General features: G+C 50.5%; 1 protein-coding gene and 1 long non-coding RNA gene across 2 annotated transcripts in view; one reads left to right on the top strand and one right to left on the bottom strand.

Annotated features, from left to right (window-relative positions):
* The window catches only part of ADAP1 (ArfGAP with dual PH domains 1), a 97223-nt gene extending 91885 nt beyond the window's left edge, over positions 1–5338 (bottom strand). The window contains exon 1 of the mRNA XM_060260530.1: positions 5239–5338. Within this exon, the coding sequence (XP_060116513.1) occupies positions 5239–5323 (85 nt within the window). The 5' untranslated portion in view covers positions 5324–5338. The remainder of the gene's footprint in view (positions 1–5238) is intronic.
* LOC132588186 (uncharacterized) overlaps positions 1–20109 on the top strand; it is a 268607-nt gene that overhangs the window by 91596 nt on the left and 156902 nt on the right. The window lies entirely within an intron of this gene.

Genomic DNA, 20109 nt, shown 5'->3' with positions numbered 1-20109 from the left:
CTGAGCCACAAACTTCGGAACAACTGCAGGATTTCAGATGTGCACCCAAGGAATGTGTTACTTCCAAAGCCATTCTGTTTATTCCAAATTGATGGAGGATTTGCTAAAAAAAAAAAAATCTGCTACTACTCTTATGTAACAATAAGTTCCTAAAACTGTAACATAAACATGAAGCTGCCTTATATTGAATCTGCTTAGTATGCAGAAGGTCCCTAGTTCAAACCTCAGCATCTCCTGTGAAAAGGAGCAGGTAGTAGGCAAATTGAAAGACTTTTGCCTGAGTCTCTGGACAGCTGCTGCCAGCCTGAGTAGACAATATCTTCTATCTAAGTCAGTATTGTCTACTCAGGCTAGCAGCAGCTGTCCAGAGACTCAGGCAAGAATCTTTCAATTTGCCTACTACCTGCTCCTTTTCACTGGAGATGCTGGGGATTGAACTAGGGACCTTCTGCATACCAAGCGGGTGGTATACCACTGAGCCACAGTCCGTCCCCAAGATGTGCACCACTCAGGTCTCAGGCCTGGTGAGGGGCTGTGGCTCAGTGGTACGGCATTTAGGAGGAAGTATTTGTGAATTTCCTGCATTGTACAGGGGGTTGGACTAGATGACCCTGGAGGTCCCTTCCAACTCTATGATTCTATGATCTACTTTGCATGCAGAAGATCTCAGGTTCAATCCTCAGCATATCTGGTTCCAAAGAATCAAGTACTAGGTGACGTGACAGACCTTTGCCTGAGACCATGGAGAGCCAGTTTGGTGTAGTGGTTAAGTGTGCGGACTCTTATCTGGGAGAACCGGGTTTGATTCCCCACTCCTCCACTTGCACCTGCTAGCATGGCCTTGGGTCAGCCATAGTTCTGGCAAAGGTTGTCCTTGAAAGGGCAGCTGCTGTGAGAGCCCTCTCAGCCCCACCCACCTCACAGGGTGTCTGTTGTGGGGGAGGAAGGGAAAGGAGATTGTGAGCCGCTCTGAGACTCTTCGGAGTGGAGGGCGGGATATAAATCCAATATCTTCTTCTATCTTCTATCTTCTTCTTCATCTGCTGGCAGTCGACACAAAGGAGTGTGACCTTGACAGACCAATGACCTGAGTCAGTCAAAGACAGCTTAATGTGTTTGTGTGTGTTCTGCCATAACATCGAGCTCAGACTAGCTGGGACCCAGAGTGGGACTTCTGTAGATCTTACAGGAATAAAGAACGTTCTTGATGCTACACCCAGATCTCACTGTTCAAAGCCAATCTCAGCACGAATACACAACAACAATCCCCTGAAGGGCAACGGCGACTTCCTCTCTCACTATTTCACTGCTTTGCAGTTGTGAACCACTGCTTCTCACAAATGCTTTTCTTTTAAAATCCAGAATTAAAATCAGAGGCGCAGTTATGCTAGATAAGCTTGAGACCCACAGGTCTAGGCAGCCCATTCAGAAGTGCCAGTTCTCCGGATTACGCCTGGACTGGAAGGAGACTAGCTCTGAACAGTTACTCATAAAGAGACACAACAGCAGAAGCAATTCCTCTGAAAAGGGCAACGTCACTGCATCTCCACATTGGAAGAGATGCACTGACACTTCCTTCAGTTTGTCGGTATCGGCGGGCCCGCAGCCACCTTTAAGTATGCAACCAGTCAATTTGTTTAGAAATTACGGCAACATGTCGGGAAGACTACGGTGAAAGCAAGATAGCCAAAGTGAAGCTTCACAAATCAGATTAATATGATTACCTCACAATATCAGCCAGCAGACAAGAAAACGTGCAGGGTGGAGCAGAAGGGCGGCACGAGATGAAGGGAAGGCTCCAAGGTGGATTTTAGCCAGAGCTTACACTAGAACATATCCTTAAACCATGGGATGTGTGCGCAGAACAACCCCTCCATCAGGTTCACAGGTTTGTGCAACATCGGATGTTGTCCCCACAGGGCTTAACAGCTCAGCCCATGAACCATCTCCATGCGAATGGTACTGAACTGATGTGAGATGAATGAGATGTTCTCTCTCACATTGGTGTTGGTCTGCTTATACAAACTGTCAATAGCTTCTGTTGTAGTAAACATACACATGGGAACTGCAGCCTCAAAATTCCAAGGTCTCAAAGAGAGGCCCCCCACCCTGCATCATAACGCCTCCCCTCTCTATACATCAGCACAAATCAACCGATCTTTGTTTCTTCACAAGGCTGTCGAGACAAGAGGGAAAGGACGAGGAGGACAAAATGCCAGGGGATCACGGAGACAGGCAATCTTTGTAAAACTATCAATGTTTGATGTTCTGGTTGGGTGTGAGTGGAGAGCATGGTAGGGTGGGGGACTAAGGGATGAATCTCCTGGATCCTTTCCGCTAACATTGGCGCTTTTCTCTGGCACCAGAAGGCTTCGCCTGAGGCAAGAGGCATGAAGAAGGAAGATTCCGACACCACAGAAAGTGTTAGTGGAGCAGATCTGACAGCAGGCCCTTAACAGCTTTCGGTGGTCCTGATTACTTGCCCTGTTTCATTTTAAAATGCTCTTACAATCATCTTGTTCAATGGTGGGCACACATAAGAGGCACAGAAATATTCTAAAGGAATGAATCAAGGATATCAGTGCAGGGGGCAGGGTATCAGTTGCCACAGGGGTTACCTGTTGACTTCCTCCAGTCACTGGAAGGGAACTCAGCTTGTCTCCAAGCAGCCAGCCAGGAAGGAATTACAAAGGTTAATTCTGTCCTCTTCCCTTTTAAGTCCACAAATGCTAGCAAGTTAAAAAGTCTGTGGGCTTTGAAGCTTCTGAGGCCTTCAGACGCAGTCCTTTGGCACACATCTCATAGTGAATCTTAAAATATTCAGGGGAACAGCGAACCAACGGTGGCTATTAGCTACAAGGGACAGATGAAACACTCTGTTTGGGGCAGTGATGCTCTGTCTCCTTGGTGCTTGGGGGAGGCAACAGTGGGACAGCTTCTGGAGGTGTGGCCCTGCTGATGAACCCTGAGGGCACCTGGGTTTTGGCCACTGTGTGACACAGAGTGTTGGACTGGATGGGCCATTGGCCTGATCCAACATGGCTTCTCTTATGTTCTGTATACATGGGGAGGGACGGTGGCTCAGTGGTAGAGCATCTGCTTGGGAAGCAGAAGGTCCCAGGTTCAATCCCTGGCATCTCCAAAAAAGGGTCCAGGCAAATAGGTGTGAAAAACCTCAGCTTGAGACCCTGGAGAGCCGCTGCCAGTCTGAGAAGACAATACTGACTTTGATGGACCAAAGGTCTGATTCAGTATAAGGCAGCTTCATATGTTCATATGTTCACACACATACACACATATTGGCCACTGTGTGACACAGAGTGTTGGACTGGATGTGCCAGTGGCCTGATCCAACATGGCTTCTCTTATGTTCTGTATTCACACACATACACACATATTGGCCACTGTGTGACACAGAGTATTGGACTGGATGGGCCAGTGGCCTGATCCAACATGGCTTCTCTTATGTTCTTAGGCTAAACAAACAGACAAGAGCTTGTTTACCAACCTTTCAGGAAAAAAAACTATCTCTGTGATTCCTATTTAGACCGTGCAACTTGCATTTGTAAATTTTAAAAACGCCTATCATATATTTAATAGTGGCTCTATGGCTCAAGACATCTCTAAGAAGCCACCCCTCTGTGACTCTGGCGAATCCCCAGGGTTAGGAGTAAAAGATGAAGTCACCAGAGAGAGAGAGAGAGAGAGAGAGAGAGAGAATCCCCCTCCAAGTAACTCATGATGTTTGTGAATGCACAAATATCACATTTTTCAAAATTGCATGAAAATGGGCAAGGGGGATCCAGGAGAGGGGCAGCCAATTGTGCAGGTCATGGAAGAAAAGCCAGGCAATGAGGTAGAGCAAAAGAGAGAAGAGGGGGTGGTACTTTCCAGACAGCAGGGATGGGATTTCCCCTTCTGTGAGCATGCTCAAGAATCCGCCTCTCATACAATGATGATGAGCAAAGAGCATTATGCAGATATGGAATGCTCTTAGCTGCATTGGGTGGGGGGGGGCGGATAAGCCAAGGTAAAGGGTGAAGTCCACCGAACTGTGCGGCAATCATAGGCTGGCTGCCAATGCCCGGCTCGTCGAAGCCTTCGTTAATTTTTTTTTCTAAAGAAGGAACTTTGGAGGAAAGGCAGAGAATAATTCCGTCACCCCTTTCATAAGGTCAGACATTTGTGTTCCAGAGGCCCCTCACTAGGGCTGATCCACAGTATCTCAAGCTGAGAAGCACCTGGTTCAGAAAACCTTCACCAGTCAGAGCAGACAATAGGGCCAACTGACCCCATGCTTTCTCCACCCCCTGTCTGCTGCCCACCAATGGCAAATCCTGGTTAGTCCTTTGGCTGGGATCCCGGTAAACTGGTCCCCCTCCCAAGGATCTGGCCATGGGCACTGCAGTTCCCAGGCTATCCCTTCCAAAGTAGCTTCGGCTGTGACATCAGCAGCTACAACTCAGCCGGAGAAAAATGGGGAAGGGCGGGAGCAGAGCCATCTCTCTCTCCCTGGGAGAACCGGCTCTTTCCTTCTTACACCCCGATGCCAACTTTTCTTTTTCACCTCTCCTTTGCACCTTCCCCAGACCCACTAGCCAGCTGATTTCCACAACTTCCAGAAAAGCATAGGAGGGAAGACCTGTAGGCAATTGACCTACTGCAAAGATCCTCGTCTGCTGTTGTGAAGGAAGGCACAGACACTGGCCAATTCCACCCACCACGGCTCCAAGGATGAAACTGTAGACGCTCCCCAAGCCGGTCATTCAACGCTTGAATTCGTGCGGATGGAAGGCTGGAAACCCCCTCTTCACCCATCACTCATATCAGATCATACCCCCCTCCCTCCGAGACATAACTCTTCCCCTCCTCCCCTCTGATTGTTTCAGGAGGAGGGTCTCTCATCCCTTGGGAAGTCTGGGGGCTTCCTCTCTGTGCCCCCAGCCCCAGCCACCAACCCTCCTCCAGGTTCCTCTCCCTTCCAACCGTGCAGTAGCAGCGGGAAGGGGAGGGCTTCGTGCTCAGCCACCACCCTTAAAGAAGAGCTTCGGGGAAGCGGGGGGGGGGGGGGGGACACACGCTCAGCCCCGGGAGTTATTTGATCGGGGGAGGAAAGTTGGAGAGAAAGGGGGGAGGGGCTGCCGGCTGAGTGCAGGTGCGGGGCAGGCACGACGGCCAAATCTTCCACCCCATTTTTTTTGGGGGGGGGGCATGGACCCCCCACCTCCGCCCCCTTACCTGGAGCCTGGCAGTCTGCACATGCCTCGTTGGCCTCTTTCCGGAGCAGTTCCAGCAAAGCCTTCTTGCTCTTCTCCTTCGCCATGGGGGCTCCGTGGGGGGGGGGGGAGAGAAGCTCTCCAGCTGCCTCCTTGGCGGGCGGGGGTCGTCCTAAGCGAGCTGCATGGGCCAGCGGGGGGAGGGGGCTTCCAAGCCGGGCAGGTGGGGGGGAGAGGCCCGGCGGGACTAGCAGCCCCTCGGCGGGGGGAAGGCAAGGCGGGGCCTCTCGGCTCCCCCTCCTCGCCGCAGCATCCCTTCTCGCGCTCCTCCCCGGGCGCCAGGAGCGATCGCGGGCGGCGCTGCGCGGCGCCGAGGCCGGTTCCGCATTCCCGCCGCCCCCCGGCTCATGCTGCCTTTAAGCGGGAGGCGCGAATCGCTGCTCCTCCGCCGGCCCCGCTTCCACGCCTCCGCGGGGGGCAGCCTGGCCCCAGGGCGACCCCTGGCGGCCGCCGCCTGCCCCGGCAGCCTGGCCATTTGGGCGGAGGCCTCCACCCTTTGGGGAAACTGATCTCAGCGCCTTGCAGGCCGGCGGCCGTAAGGATGGGAGATCCGCAAGCCCCAGCGGAAGGTTTGGCATCGGCCTTCGGTAGGGTTGCCAATCCCCAGGTGGGGGCAGGGGATCCCCCGTTTTGGAGGCCCTCCCCCCGCTTCAGGGCCGTCAGAAAGCGGGGGGAGGGGAGGGAAGTGTCTGCTGGGAGCTCCGTTATTCCCTAGGGAGATTTATTCCCATAGAAAATCATGGAGCCCCGCGGGTATCTGGGGCTCTGGGGGGGGGGGCTGTTTTTTGAGATAGAGGCACCAAATTTTCAGTATAGCATCTAGTGCCTCTCCCCAAAATACCCTCTAAGTTTCAAAAAGAGTGGACCAGGGGGTCCAATTCTATGAGCCCCGAAAGAAGGTGCCCCTATCCTTCATAATTTCCTATGGAAGGAAGGCATTGAAAAGGTGTGCCGTCCCTTGAAATGTGATGGCCAGAACTCCCTTTGGAGTTCAATGATGCTTGTCACACCCTTGCTCCTGGCTCCACCCCTAATGTATCCTGGCTCCACCCCCAAAGTCTCCTGGCTCCACCCCCAAAGTCCCCAGATATTTCTTGAATTGGACTTGGCAACCCTAGCCTTCGGTGGAAGGTTGGTTTCGCTCCAGGCTGGGTCAGCGATCACAGGTGAAACAAGAGACAAAAACACAGCGACCCAGCGTCACCGTGGTTTTCTTCTTCTTAAACGTTCTGCCCCACACACCTCGCACAGACCCACAAGGGCGCCTAAGAGATTAGGCGGCAGGAAGAATCTTCATTTAGATAGTTCAGGGGTGGCCAACGGTAGCTCTCCAGGTGTGGGGGTTTTTTTGCCTACAACTCCCATCAGCCCCAGCCAGCATGGCCAATGGCTGGGGCTGATGGGAGTTGTAGGCAAAACACATCTGGAGAGCTATTGTTGGCCACCCCTGATTTATAGTTTATCCAGATGTTTTGCCTACAACTCCCATCAGCCCCAGCCATTGACCATGCTGGCTGGGGCTGATGGGAGTTGTAGGCAAAAAAATCTGGAGAGCTATCGCTGACCACCCGATTTAGATAGTTTATCCAGATGTTTGTGGGTTTTTTGCCTACAACTCCCTTGAGCCTCATCCATTGGCCATGCTGGCTGGGGCTGATGGGAGTTGTAGGCAAACACATCTGGAGAGCTACTGTTGGCCACCTCTGGTTTATGCTTTGGCTTTTCTCCCCAGAGGGCTTATTAACATTGTTCCCCCTCCCACTCCTCCTTTCTAGCCTTCCCACAGCCACCTTGTGAGATAGCTTAGGCTCAGAGTCTGTGATTGGCTCAAGGTCATCCAGCGAGCTCCTAGGGGGTTGGGAACGTTGGCTCTCCAGATGTTTTTTGCCTACAACTCCCATCAGCCCCAGCCATTGGCCATGCTGGCTGGGGCTCATGGGAGTTGTAGGCAAAAAACATCTGGAGCGCCAACGGGGATTAGGGCAGCTCTCAGGCCAGATGAAGAATTGAGCATTGCAACCCCCACATCAGGAGTTATTGACGAGTATTAAATGCTCAACACTTTGGCGACCGATAAATTGGATTTTTTTTTTCCTCCGCTGTTCCACAGCCTGATGGATGATGAAATTCTTTAAGATATATATTAAAAAGGTAATGAATGTCTTCAAATTGCAACCAACTCTTGACAAGTTCCATCTTGTGGGGTTTTCCAGGCAATCGAGGTGCAGAGGTGATTTGCCCCCTCCTGCCTCTGCATAGCAATCTGGGGCTTCCTTGCTGGTCTCTAGGGTTGCCAAGTCTGTATTGGAAAATACCTGAAGACTTTGGGGGTAGAGCTGGAAGAGGATGGGGTTTGGGGAGAAGAGGGGCCTCAGCAGGGTACAATGCCGTAGAGTCCACCCTTCAAAGCAGTTATTTCCTTCAGGGGATGATCAAAACAACTGGAACCGGTGTAATCAATGGGAATAACAGAGAAACCACTGGAAGCAAGGAAATTTATATGGAAACGTGTATAAATACGTTTTACTGCAAGCTTAAACGAAACTTAAACAAAACAAAACTAAGGAACACAGCTTTCAACATACAAATTTTCCCACAGTCTTTCAGTAAATCGGCTTCCTTCGAGTAGTTGTGGGTGAACGCTTTTTTTCCTCAGTGCCCGACTCCTAAGGATGTGGCGGCAGTAAGGAAGGAACCGCTTATGAAAGGACTCCTCATAGTTTCGATCACTTCGTCAGCCTCCTTCTCCCGACGTTACATGGAGCCTCAGCTCAGTTTTTTCAACGTGGGTCTACGCATGCTCTCATCAGTTGCTGCCGACTCTCGAGACTTCCACGTAAATGTCATTGCTTCCAGTGTTTTTTCTGTTATTTCCATTTTCTTCAGGGGAGCTGATCTCTGCTGACTGGAGATCCATTGTAAAAGCAGGAGATCTCCAGGCTCCACCTGGAGGCTGGCAACCCTACTGGTCTCCCGGCCCAACCTGATTTGGGTTGGAGAGCCAGTCTGGTGTAGTGGTTAAGTGTGCAGCCTCTTATCTGGGAGAACCAGTTTGATTCCCCACTCCTCCACTTGCACCTGCTGGAATGGCCTTGGGTCAGCCATAGCTCTGGTTGTCCTTGAAAGGGCAGCTGCCGTGAGAGCCCTCTCATCCCCACCCACCTCACAGGGTGTCTGTTGTGGGGGAGGAAGGGAAAGGAGATTGTACGCCGCTCTGAGACTCTGTCCTTGAAAGGGCAGCTGCTGTGAGAACTCTCTCAGCCCCACCCACCTCACAGGGTGTCTGTTGTGGGGGAGGAAGGGAAAGGAGATTGTGAGCTGCTCTGAGACTCTGTCCATGAAAGGGCAGCTGCTGTGAGAGCCCTCTCCAGCCCCACCCACCTCACAGGGTGTCTGTTGTGGGGGAGGAAGGGAAAGGAGATTGTAGGCTGCTCTGAGACTCTGTCCTTGAAAGGGCAGCTGCTGTGAGAACTCTCTCAGCCCCACCCACCTCACAGGGTGTCTGTTGTGGGGAGGAAGGGAAAGGAGATTGTAGGCCGCTCTGAGACTCTGTCCTTGAAAGGGCAGCTGCCGTGAGAGCCCTCTCCATCCCCACCCACCTCACAGGGTGTCTGTTGTGAGGGAGGAAGGGAAAGGAGATTGTAGGCTGCTCTGAGACTCTGTCCTTGAAAGGGCAGCTGCTGTGAGAGCCCTCTCCAGCCCCACCCACCTCACAGGGTGTCTGTTGTGGGGGAGGAAGGGAAAGGAGATTGTAGGCCACTTTGAGACTCTGTCCTTGAAAGGGCAGCTGCTGTGAGAGCCCTCTCCAGCCCCACCCACCTCACAGGGTGTCTGTTGTGGGGGAGGAAGGGAAAGGAGATTGTAGGCCGCTCTGAGACTCTGTCCTTGAAAGGGCAGCTGCTGTGAGAGCCCTCTCCAGCCCCACCCACCTCACAGGGTGTCTGTTGTGGGGGAGGAAGGGAAAGGAGATTGTAGGCCGCTCTGAGACTCTGTCCTTGAAAGGGCAGCTGCTGTGAGAGCCCTCTCCAGCCCCACCCACCTCACAGGGTGTCTGTTGTGGGGGAGGAAGGGAAAGGAGATTGTGAGCTGCTCTGAGACTCTTTGGAGTGGAGGGCGTGTTATAAATCCAATATCATCTTCTTCTTGGCTTCTGAGCTCTGATGAGATCAGGCTAGTTTGGACTATTAGAGCTGCTACTCTTTAAAGTGCACAGGGAATTCGTAAGTTTTCTCCAGTGATAAGGTTTGATCCCAGTTTAATTGTGGATGTTTAAAAAAAACCCTAATAATTAAACTGCACACTGTTGGAATAAAGTCGGGCGGTGGGGGATGAAATTAACTCTTTGGAGGGAGGGTGGGGCTTGGAGGAAGGAAACGCCATTGCTCAGTGACAGAACGTCCACTTGATATGCAGAATGTCCAAGGTTCAATTCCCAGCCTCACCAAGTTAAAGGACTGGGTGGGAAGTGATGTGAAAGACACCCCCCGCCCCCGCAAGCCCCTGGAGAGCAGCTCCTGGTCTGAGTGGCCAGTACTGGCCTTGAGGCCCCCCCGTGGTCTGATTCTGTGTGAGGTTCATGCAAAAGTCAGTAAATGCAATCAGAAGGTCACACAGGCTACAAGGTTTGTTGTTCAGGTTTAACTAACATTCACTGAAAGTAAAACGACATATTTATACATTTCCAAGGCAACGAGCCATGCGTCATAAAACAGAAACGGGTTTTTTAGAATACAGGTTAAAGAAATAAATCAGCACTGTTTTACATTCATAATACTGAATGTCACAAACTGTAAATCAGCACTATTTTACATTCATAATACTGAATGTCACAAACTGTATCAAAATGCCCTCTGTCCCAGAGACAGATTTAATCTCATAAGTTTGCTTATAAAGATCTTGGCACGAATTTGCAGTTAAATCATCTGAGTGTAGTAACTGATCTACTAGCAATGGGCATTTAAAAAAAAAAAAACTGGGTTAAAAGTCTCAGTTTAGTTTCCTATAGAAGTTTATCGATTCCTTCTCTCTCCGTTATCTCCCTGGTCCTCTCTGTTGCTAAGGTAATTCTGTGGTGGGCAGGGACTGCTGAGAGAAATTTATATCTTGCAATAAAATCAAATAAAACAAGGGAGCGTTTCCTACCTTCAGAACCGAGACAAGAGGGAGGGGAAGGAAGGACTCGGTCAATATTAACAAGGATCGTTTCAAATGCGAGAAACAATGCAGTTTATAGAGCAATCTCTGATTTGGCAGTAACAATTCCATCTGCCACGGCCATCGCTGCTCCCAGAACCAGGCGGGCAGGGGAGAGAAAACAGACCCAGCCCTGGTTTGTAAGAGCTGCAAGCCAGCTCAAAGGAGGCTGTTTTGGGGTGCAGCCAAAAGCCATAGAGAAGTCCAGGTTCTCTCCCTGCAATGTTTCCTTGCCTGTCCACTCTTTCCCCTTGTCTTATCAGAATGGGCTGCACTAAGTTATTTTATCGCACCGCAACCAGGCAATTGCAACCACGGGGTTCTGCATGTGAAGCAGCCTGATTAAAAGGTGGAAGAGTTGGCCAGGTTGGCGAAGTGGTTAAGCGTGTGGACTCTTATCTGGGAGAACCGGGTTTGATTCCCCACTCCTCCACTTGCAGCTGCTGGAATGGCCTTGGGTCAGCCATAGCTATCACAGGAGAGCCCTCAGCCCCACCCACCTCACAGGCTGTCTGTTGTAGGGGAGGAAGGCAAAGGAGATTGTGAGCCGCTCTGAGACTCTGTCCTTGAAAGGGCAGCTGCTGTGAGAGCCCTCTCCAGCCCCACCCACCTCACAGGGTGTCTGTTGTAGGGGAGGAAGGCAAAGGAGATTGTGAGCCGCTCTGAGATTCTGAAATTTGGAGTGGAGGGCGGGTTATAAGTCCAACATCTCCTTCTTCTCAATCTGATGAGGTGGCAACCCTAGTTAAAAAAGCACATACGTTGAGTGAGACAATCTCTTTGCTTTCCAGCAGGGTTTGCATATCCCCTCCCTCAGCTTCTCAAGCACTGTGCCAGCAGGGGCTCAGATGTATGCAAACATCCTTAAGGACTAGAGCCTTTTTGGCAGGGGAGGGGGGTTGTTTTTGCTGAAAATGAAAAAACTGGAATTCTCTGTGCCTTCTTTGTTGTGGCCCCCCCCTTATGGAATGGCCTGCCTGAGGAGGCCAGGAAGGCTCCCACTCGCCTGGCTTTCTGCACACTGAATTATTACCAGGAGGCTTTTCTACACAGACAACAGACTTACACTGTACTACATGATTTACAAAAGTCACTTGGAAAATTAGGGACTGTGGACTATACTATTGTGTCTAGCTTGCTGAAAACTAGGATCCTGCTATGGAATTGTCTGTTTTTAAATAATAAATAAATAATAAATAAATAAATAAATTTTATTTTTATATCCCGCCCTCCCCCACCAAAAGGCGGGCTCTACAACCCTAATCCTATTGCCCTGTTTGTTGAATGTCCCATCCATCGATTGTATTGATTCACTCTGTATGATCTTCCTTGAGTTGGTGAGAACAGTGGACTATAAAAAATGCAAATAAAAAAAAATATCAGCATTTTAAAAGCGCAGAGTGGTAAAGCTGCAGTACTGCAGTTGGAGCCCTCTGCTCACAACCTGAGTTCGATCCTGGCGGAAGCTGGTTCAGATAGCCAGCTCCAGGTTGACTCAGCCTTCCATCCTTCCAAGGTCGGTAAAACGAGTCCCCAGCTTGCTGGGGGAAAAGTGTAAAAGACTGGGGAAGGCAATAGCAAACCACCCTGTAAAAAGCCTGTTGTGAAAACGTCGTGAAAGCGACGTCACCCCAGAGTCGGAAACGACTGGTGCTTGCACAGGGGACTACCTTGACCTTTTTTTATTTTAAAAGCGCAGTTGCAGAAAACACAAACACCTCGAGTGGAGTCCTGCAGCCACTGCAGAATGGAGGCATCATTGCCATGGGGAGACTGCGCCCTGGGCACTGACGCCCCAGATTTGTTGGGGAGAGATTGTGCTTTCCTGCACTTTGAACAATTGCTGAATCCTTTGGCAGCTTTGCACTGCTTGAAAATGAGTGCCGCTTGGCACAGGCTTTCAAAGCTGGGGTTGTGCATATTAGGTGGCAGGACTGAGTCCCTTGCTCCTCTTGCGACAACACGGTCACAGAATGAGCACTGCTGTCAGATGGCCATCTAGTCTCTGCTTGAAAACCTCCAAAGAAAAAGAGCCCACCACCTCCCAAGGAAGCCTCTTCCACTGAGGAACCACTCCAACTGTCAGGGAAAGTGAATGCATTTTTGGGTTTTGTTTTTTTTTAAGTGTGTAGTTACGTAGGGGGGGGGAGGGGTGGGCTCCCTCTTGGGTATTCTGCCCCCCCAGGGAAAGTGTATGCGCAATACATAGCCTCTCCTCTCCTGGTGTAGTGAATGCCGCGTGGTCACTGTCTGGCTATGCCTGGCAGATGGTCACTGCAATGGCCTCTCCTGCATTACTGCATCCGTGGCAACACCTTCCCACTGGTCCCCCCCGTTTCTCACAGAGTTTGCCACGTCATGGTGCGACCGAATGTCCGGCGGTATAACCGGATGGGCAGGCTGGGCTCACCAACCTCGCCAGCCAAGAGAAGGAAAACTCTAACATCAAACCCGGGCAGATAAAGCTCGTTAATGTAACACCTACCACCTGGAGGACTCGCTGCCGGCGTCCCGGCTTACTGGGCCATGGCAGATGACCCCAAGGTGAAAGGGTGGAGCCAGTACCGCGCACACTGTGCTTCACCTAAAAATTCCTCTGCGCAGGCCTGAAGGGCATATCCACATTCACAACCCACAACACACCAAGTCCTGCAGCGATGGGCAAGGGCGAAACGGCAAGTGGAAGATGCCACTGGAAGCCGCAGTCCTGATCCTGCATGTAGGCGGTTCAGGGTATTGGTCGCCAGATGCTGACCCGGAGACGAAAGCATTTTTCGGCAGCACCCTGAACGACCAAGCAGCCTTATCTAGGGACAGCACTGCTTGCTCCACATGGAGAGGGGCCTAGAAAAGGTGGCCTAAACAAAGCTCGTCTCCCCCACCCCAGTTGGCTAGCCGCGGTCAACGGGCATCTTTACTTGCGGTCGAAGAATCGCACTGCTACAGCACCAACCCCAAATCAGACTTTTCCCTGCAGCCACTGTGGCCGGATCTGCCTGTCCCGCATTGGTCTTGTCAGCCACCAGCGAGCCTGCAGCAGACGTGGACTACTGCACCCTTCTTAAATCTTCGTTCGCGAAGTCAAGCCGAGAGAGAGAGTTACGTAGGGCACAACTTTGGTCAGATCCAGCAAGACAGTTCTTATTTTCATTTCCATGAATATCAATGCATTGGCACAACAGGGCAATGAAGTTATCTTATCCTTATAGGAGCTCCTGCCTAAGCCAGCCCTATGCGCCTTCTTTCTCCATGCATTACACGATGTCATTTTGTACCTTTTCCAACCACATGGGAAAGCCTTCAATAACCCACAAATATATGCTAAGGTCTTTTTGGCAGAGATTATTCATGGCAGGCCACAGAATTAATAATTTCTAGGTACAAAATGGGAGTGACTTCTGCCTTTAATGTATTGCTATCTTTTTACACCACAGGGTATGCCCCTGTCCTGAAATGCATGCCCACCCTAAATGGCGCTAAGCTGAAATCACCTTCAAATGCCACACAGCATGAATTCAAAAAGCAGCACATCAGCCAAAAGGTGACGATTCCCGGACACCAACAAACCTCCCCAAGAGAAATGCCAATAATTCAGGTAAAGAATGGCATGTCAAGCAGAAATGCCTGCTGTTCTATGACCGAGGAGTTACAAAGGCATAAAAACGATTGTGGGTTGAAAAGGAGCTCCTGCAAGGATAAGAAAACTTCATTGCCCTGTTGTGTCAATGCATCGATACTCACGGAAATGAAAATAAGAACTGTTTTGCTGGATCTGACCAAAGGTATGTCCTACGTAACTACACACTTTTTTGAAAAACAAAAAACGCATTCGCTTTCCCTGACAGTTGGAGTGGTTCCTCAGTGGAACAGGCTTCCTCCTCGGGAGGTGGCGGGCTCTCCTTCCTTGGAGGTTTTCAAGCAGAGGTTAGATGGCCATCTGACAGCAGTGCTGATTCTGTGACCTTAGGCAGATCGTGACAGGGAGGGCAGGAAGGGTTGCATCAGTGCTTAATTCTTATGGCCCTTTCTTAACACGCCCACGGGAATGCTGTTCACAACTTCAAGGTCAGGCAGCAATTTTCCCCAGGCCAGTTTGGCCAAGGATCCTGGAGGGTTTTGCCATCTTCTGGACATGGAGCAGGGGTCATTGGGGATGTATGTGTGTGTGTGTGGGGGGGGAGGCATATGAGAACGTCCTGCATAGCACAGGGGGTTGGACTAGATGACCCTGGAGGTCCCTTCCAGCTATGATTCTATGGAGGCAGAAGGGGCTCCTGCATTCCAAACTTGCCAGGGCCAAAGCAGCCCCTTGGATGCATGTTCCAGATGCATGCAAACTCCAAAATGCATGCGCAGCTCCAAAAACAAGGCAAATAATTCCCTCCCCTCCCCCCTCCTGGCCTTTTTGGCTTGGAAAAACAGCAAGTGGAGGAAGGTGAAAGCCTCTCTTTGGCTGCCCTGCGGCCACAGGGAAAATGAGTCTGGCCTAACCTATTAAAAACCGGTGATGTGAGGTTCAGCCCTAAGGCCTGGTTCTCACAAAGCAGATGAGGATAATGCCATTTCAGGTGGTATGCAGAGGCAGACAAGGTTGAATTCTAACGTGTGCAAAAATAGAAAAGAAAAAATGGGCCGGTTTTAATGGTTTGCTGTTTTCTATTCTTGCTTTATTTTACTTGTAAGCTACCTTGAGCAGAACTCTGAAAAAGTGATACAGAGATATTGGAAGCAAATAAATAAAATCCCTGAACATAGAAAACTAGCAGATCAGGGAGAAAGGCCAGGTGTCATGGGTGCTGGGGACCCTGCGGAAGAAGCTGAGCCTGCAGGAACATATGAACATATGAAGCTGCCTTATACTGAATCAGACCCTTGGTCCATCAAAGTCAGTATTGTCTTCTCAGACTGGCAGTGGCTCTCCAGGGTCTCAAGCTGAGGTTTTTCACACCTTTTTGCCTGGACCCTTTTTTGGAGATGCCAGGGATTGAACCTGGGACCTTCTGCTTCCCAAGCAGATGCTCTACCACTGAGCCACCGTCCCTCCCCAACCACAGGAGAAACTGTGCCCCTGCCACCTGCACCAGTGCCCCTGCCCCCTGCGGGAGAAGACCCAAGCCCCCCTGCCTCGCCCTCTCGGGTGGCTCGGGTGCGTGACCGCCTTCGCCAGGACCTCAGGGATCGAAGGAGGGCGGCACGCTCACGAGCAGGACGCTCCCTGAGCCCTGAGTTTTGAAAGGATCTTGGCTCTTCTAGGAGTAAGGATGTGTGAGTCTTAGCAGGATCCTGGCCGCCCTCTGAGTCAGCACTTAGCCCAAATGAGCAACAGACAGCAGAGGGCTATATAGCTGTGGGCTTTGGGAGAAGGCTTTGTGGAAGCAACTAGTCACTTACCTGACATTCTAGCATCCACTCCGGCTTCTGACTTTGGCTTCTGGACCCCCTGACTTTGGCTTGACTTCTGGAACCCCCGACTTCGGCTTCTGAACCCCTGACCTGCGATACCTGGACCGTGATTTGGCTTTGGCGCATCGGACCCTCTTTGCTCACCAGCTAAGGCCTTGGACTGCCCCTGGACTTTGCCTGACCCGGCCCCAGCCTGTGACACCAGGTTCCATGACACACTCCTTTTCTACAGGCAAAATATCCCATCAACATTTGCAATAAGAGTCCAGAATCAGGTTATGCGCTCAGCACATTTGAAATCCAGAGCCAAACCCTAGCATTTTTAAAAATAAAAAAAAACTCTGTTGTTTCCGACTTCAGAAAATTGCATCTTTGCATACTCTCAGCAAAAGAGCTGACAAATTTAACCTAAATTGGAATTCAAAGACCATTTTGAAGATGCCAGCTTGCATAAAGAAGTTTCAAACAAAGCAGGAGCAGTCTGAAAAGGTCGAAAAAAATATTTTGATTTGTACATTTAGATCTTGTTGCCTCCACTTCTACATTTGGGATATTTCCTTTTTGGATCAGGAACACCTGTACTGTCACAGCAGCAGGCAAAGTTGACCCATAAAGGCTAGCTTGCTGCCACCTCTTCCTTCTGCTAAAGCTAAGTCCGCCTCACTGATTTTCAATTTTTGTAATCTGGCATTCAGCCAGCTTCAATGATCTCAGAACCATTTTGACAGAGAGGAGCTTCACAAAACTCACCAATGCCAGAGAGACCTCTTTGTGGTGGTAATGGCTTCTGCCTCTCTGCTCATCTCCAGTAATTTGATCTCTTCCTGTTCCAAGGCGCATCTTTCCAGGAATGGCTCCCAGAGACATTAGAGTGGATCCATTCCTCCTGCACAACATCTAGGTCTCTCCGGGGAACCGAAGCAAAAATTGAAGGTGGTGAGCTTTGAACAGCCTGCACCAGGCAGGAACAGGTTGAAATGATGCACCATACAACACAAAAATGCAACAGTGGCAAGGAAATGACAATTGGGCTGCCAACTCCAGGTTGGGAAATTCCTGGTGATTTAGGGGTGGAGTCTGGGAAGGGCGGGGTTTGGGGAGGGACCTCATGGGGCACAATGCCATATAGTCCACCATCCAAAGCAGCCTTTCTTTCAGGGAAACTGATCATTATAGTCTGAAAAATCAATGGTCATTACAGATCTCCAGGTCCCGCCTGGAGGTTGCCAACACTACTAACCACACACAGACAGACATGGACACACACACAGAGTTCTAGAACATAAAATGGTTAGATTGAGCATGGCAGGTATTGGAAATGTTCATGGCTGCCAAGACTCACCAATTGAAGAAGGTATTGGATTTATATCCCGCCCTGCACTCCGAAGAGTCTCAGAGCAGCTCACAATCTCCTTTACCTTCCTCCCCCACAAGAGACACCCTGTGAGGTGGGTGGGGCTGAAGAGGGCTCTCACAGCAGCTGCCCTTTCAAGGACAGAGTCTCAAGAGTGGCTCACAATCTCCTTTACCTTCCTCCCCCACAACAGACACCCTGTGAGGTGGGTGGCGCTGAGAGAGCTCTCACAGTAGCTGCCCTTTTAAGGACAGAGTCTCAAGAGTGGCTCACAATCTCCTTTACCTTCCTCCCCCACAACAGACACCCTGTGAGGTGGGTGGGGCTGAGAGGGCTCTCACAGCAGCTGCCCTTTCAAGGACAGAGTCTCAAGAGTGGCTCACAATCTCCTTTACCTTCCTCCCCCACAACAGACACCCTGTGAGGTGGGTGGCGCTGAGAGAGCTCTCACAGTAGCTGCCCTTTCGAGGACAACCTCTGCCAGAGCTCTGGCTGACCCAAGGCCATTCCAGCAGCTGCAAGTGGAGGCGTGGGGAATCAAACCTGGTTCTCTCAGATAAGAGTCCGCACACTTAACCACTACACCAAACTGAAACCCAAGTGCAGTCATCTTGATTTTCTCTCAGTGCCCAAACCAACAGGGTTTCTGCTTTTCATAGAGTTGCCAGGTTGGGAAATACCTGGTGATTTGGGGGGTGGAGCCTGGGGAAGGAGGGGTTTGGAGAGTGGGACCTCTGTGGGGTACAATGCCAGAGAGCCCACCCCCCCAAAGCAGCCATTTTCTCCAGGGTGACTGATCTCTGTCACCAAGACATCAGCTCTAATTCTGGAAGATCCCCAGGCCCCACCTTGAGGCTGGCAACCCTAGCTTATAACCCCCCCAGGCTTTTGATGGTGCCTGGCATTTCTGAGGCAGTTTCTCAGCTGACTTACCCCTACTCCTTTCCATCACGGGCTGGGCCCGTTTCTTCCACTTCCAGGTCTTTCTGCTTCAACTTGGTCCAAGGCCTCTCCCAAAAGCCTCAGGCCCAAAGCCCAGTTACCTAACTGAGCACAGTCATGTGGGGCAGCACCTTAACAGAGGAGGGACAAAGAAGGAACAACTACTCCCTTTTCACAAAGGCAAAGAAATGACAGTTGGGTCAAAAATTGAAGGAGCGATTCCATGGTTCCAGTTGTGTTCTTCTTGCGATAGATAACACACAATTTTCAGATCTTGCCTTTGGGAGAAACTGTTTTAAAATCAAACTCTTCTGTGGTTTTCTACTCCTGCTTCAAAAACAAAACTCGGTTGGATTTCCAAAACATTCTGCTATGTACAGCAGACTTCTCATATTTCTTCCGAATTCAAGTTCGAAGTTAGTGGAAATCACAATATCATGTCAGACTTGAATACCATTATTAAAAAGATGCTTGGCCTCCTCTTGGATACAAAGGAAGGAACTATTGACCACAAACAATACACGTATGGCTGCAGGGGCCTGCTGTAGACTCTTATGGGCCTTCGGGGACAGGGTATCATAGAACCATAGAATCATAGAGTTGGAAGGGACCTCCAGGGTCATCTAGTCCAACCCCCTGCACAATGCAGGAAACTCACAAATCCCTCCCCCTAAATTCACGGGATCTTCATCGCTGTCAGATGGCCATCTAGCCTCTGTTTAAAAACCTCCAAGGAGGGAGAGCCCACCACCTCCCAAGGGAGTCTGTTCCACTGAGGAACCGCTCTAACAGCCAGGAAGTTCTTCCTAATGTTGAGACGGAAACTCTTTTAATTTCAACCCATTAGTTCTGGTCCTACCTTCTGGGGCCACAGAAAACAATTCCACACCCTCCTCTAGATGACAGCCCTTCAGGTACGTGAAGATGGTGATCATATCACCTCTCAGCTGCCTCCTCTCCAGGCTAAATATGCCCAGCTCCTTCAACCTTTCTTCATAGGACCCCTTACCATCTTTGTCGCCCTCCATTGGACCTGTTCCAGCTTGTCTATATCCTTCTTAAAATGTGGTGCCCAAAACTGAACACAATACTCCAGGTGAGATCTTACCGGAGCAGAGTAAAGTGATACCATCGCTTCACATAATCTGGACACTACACTTCTATTGAGACAGCCCAAAATTGTACTGTAGCCCCCCCCCCTTGCAACCACCACACATTCTATTCCCCCCTCCCAAATGGAGTCAATTTCACCCCCAATCGCACTCCTATCTTCCCCCCAGTTTGCAGCTACACTGGAGGGAGCAAAATGAAACTTTCTTCCCGTTTTAGGGTTCCCAACCTCCAGCAAAGGGTTGGAGATCTCCCAGAATTTCAATTGCTCTCCAGACAACAGAGATCAGCGCACCTGGAGAATATGGCAGCTTTGGAGGGTGAACTCTATAGCATTTAGACCCGTCCCTCTCCAAACTGTCCTTTTCAGGCTCCACCCCCAAATTTCCAGGTATTTACCAAGAAGGTGCTGGCAACCCTACACTGGGTGCACAGTAACTCCTTGAATGGGTGGCACCTCACCTTGACTCCAAATAATTGGGACACAGAGATCCTGAAGAGGTGGTGGCATTGTTCATGCCTACCAACTTGGCCGCCCCCAATGAGCAATGGCTTTGAGGATGGGGGGCTTTGAGCGCATTTAGTACCACCCCAAATAAATGGAAAAGAGTGTCAGGATACACCCCGTTAACCTCCATGGTTCACTTCCCAGCTATACTGTAACCCTGGGGCTTTGGCTCAATGGTAGAGCCTCTGTTTGGCATGCAGAAGGTCCCAGGTTCAGTCCTTGGCATCTCCACTTAAAAGGACCAGGCAGTAGGTGATGTGAAGGACCTTCATCTTAGACCCTGGAAAGCTGCTGCCAGCCTGACCGATTCCACATTAGCCTGC

This window comes from Heteronotia binoei, chromosome 20 (assembly GCF_032191835.1).
Source record: "Heteronotia binoei isolate CCM8104 ecotype False Entrance Well chromosome 20, APGP_CSIRO_Hbin_v1, whole genome shotgun sequence".
Lineage (NCBI taxonomy): Eukaryota > Metazoa > Chordata > Lepidosauria > Squamata > Gekkonidae > Heteronotia > Heteronotia binoei.
Note: the sequence above shows the minus strand (reverse complement) of the source record. Positions and strands in the feature narration are given on the sequence as shown.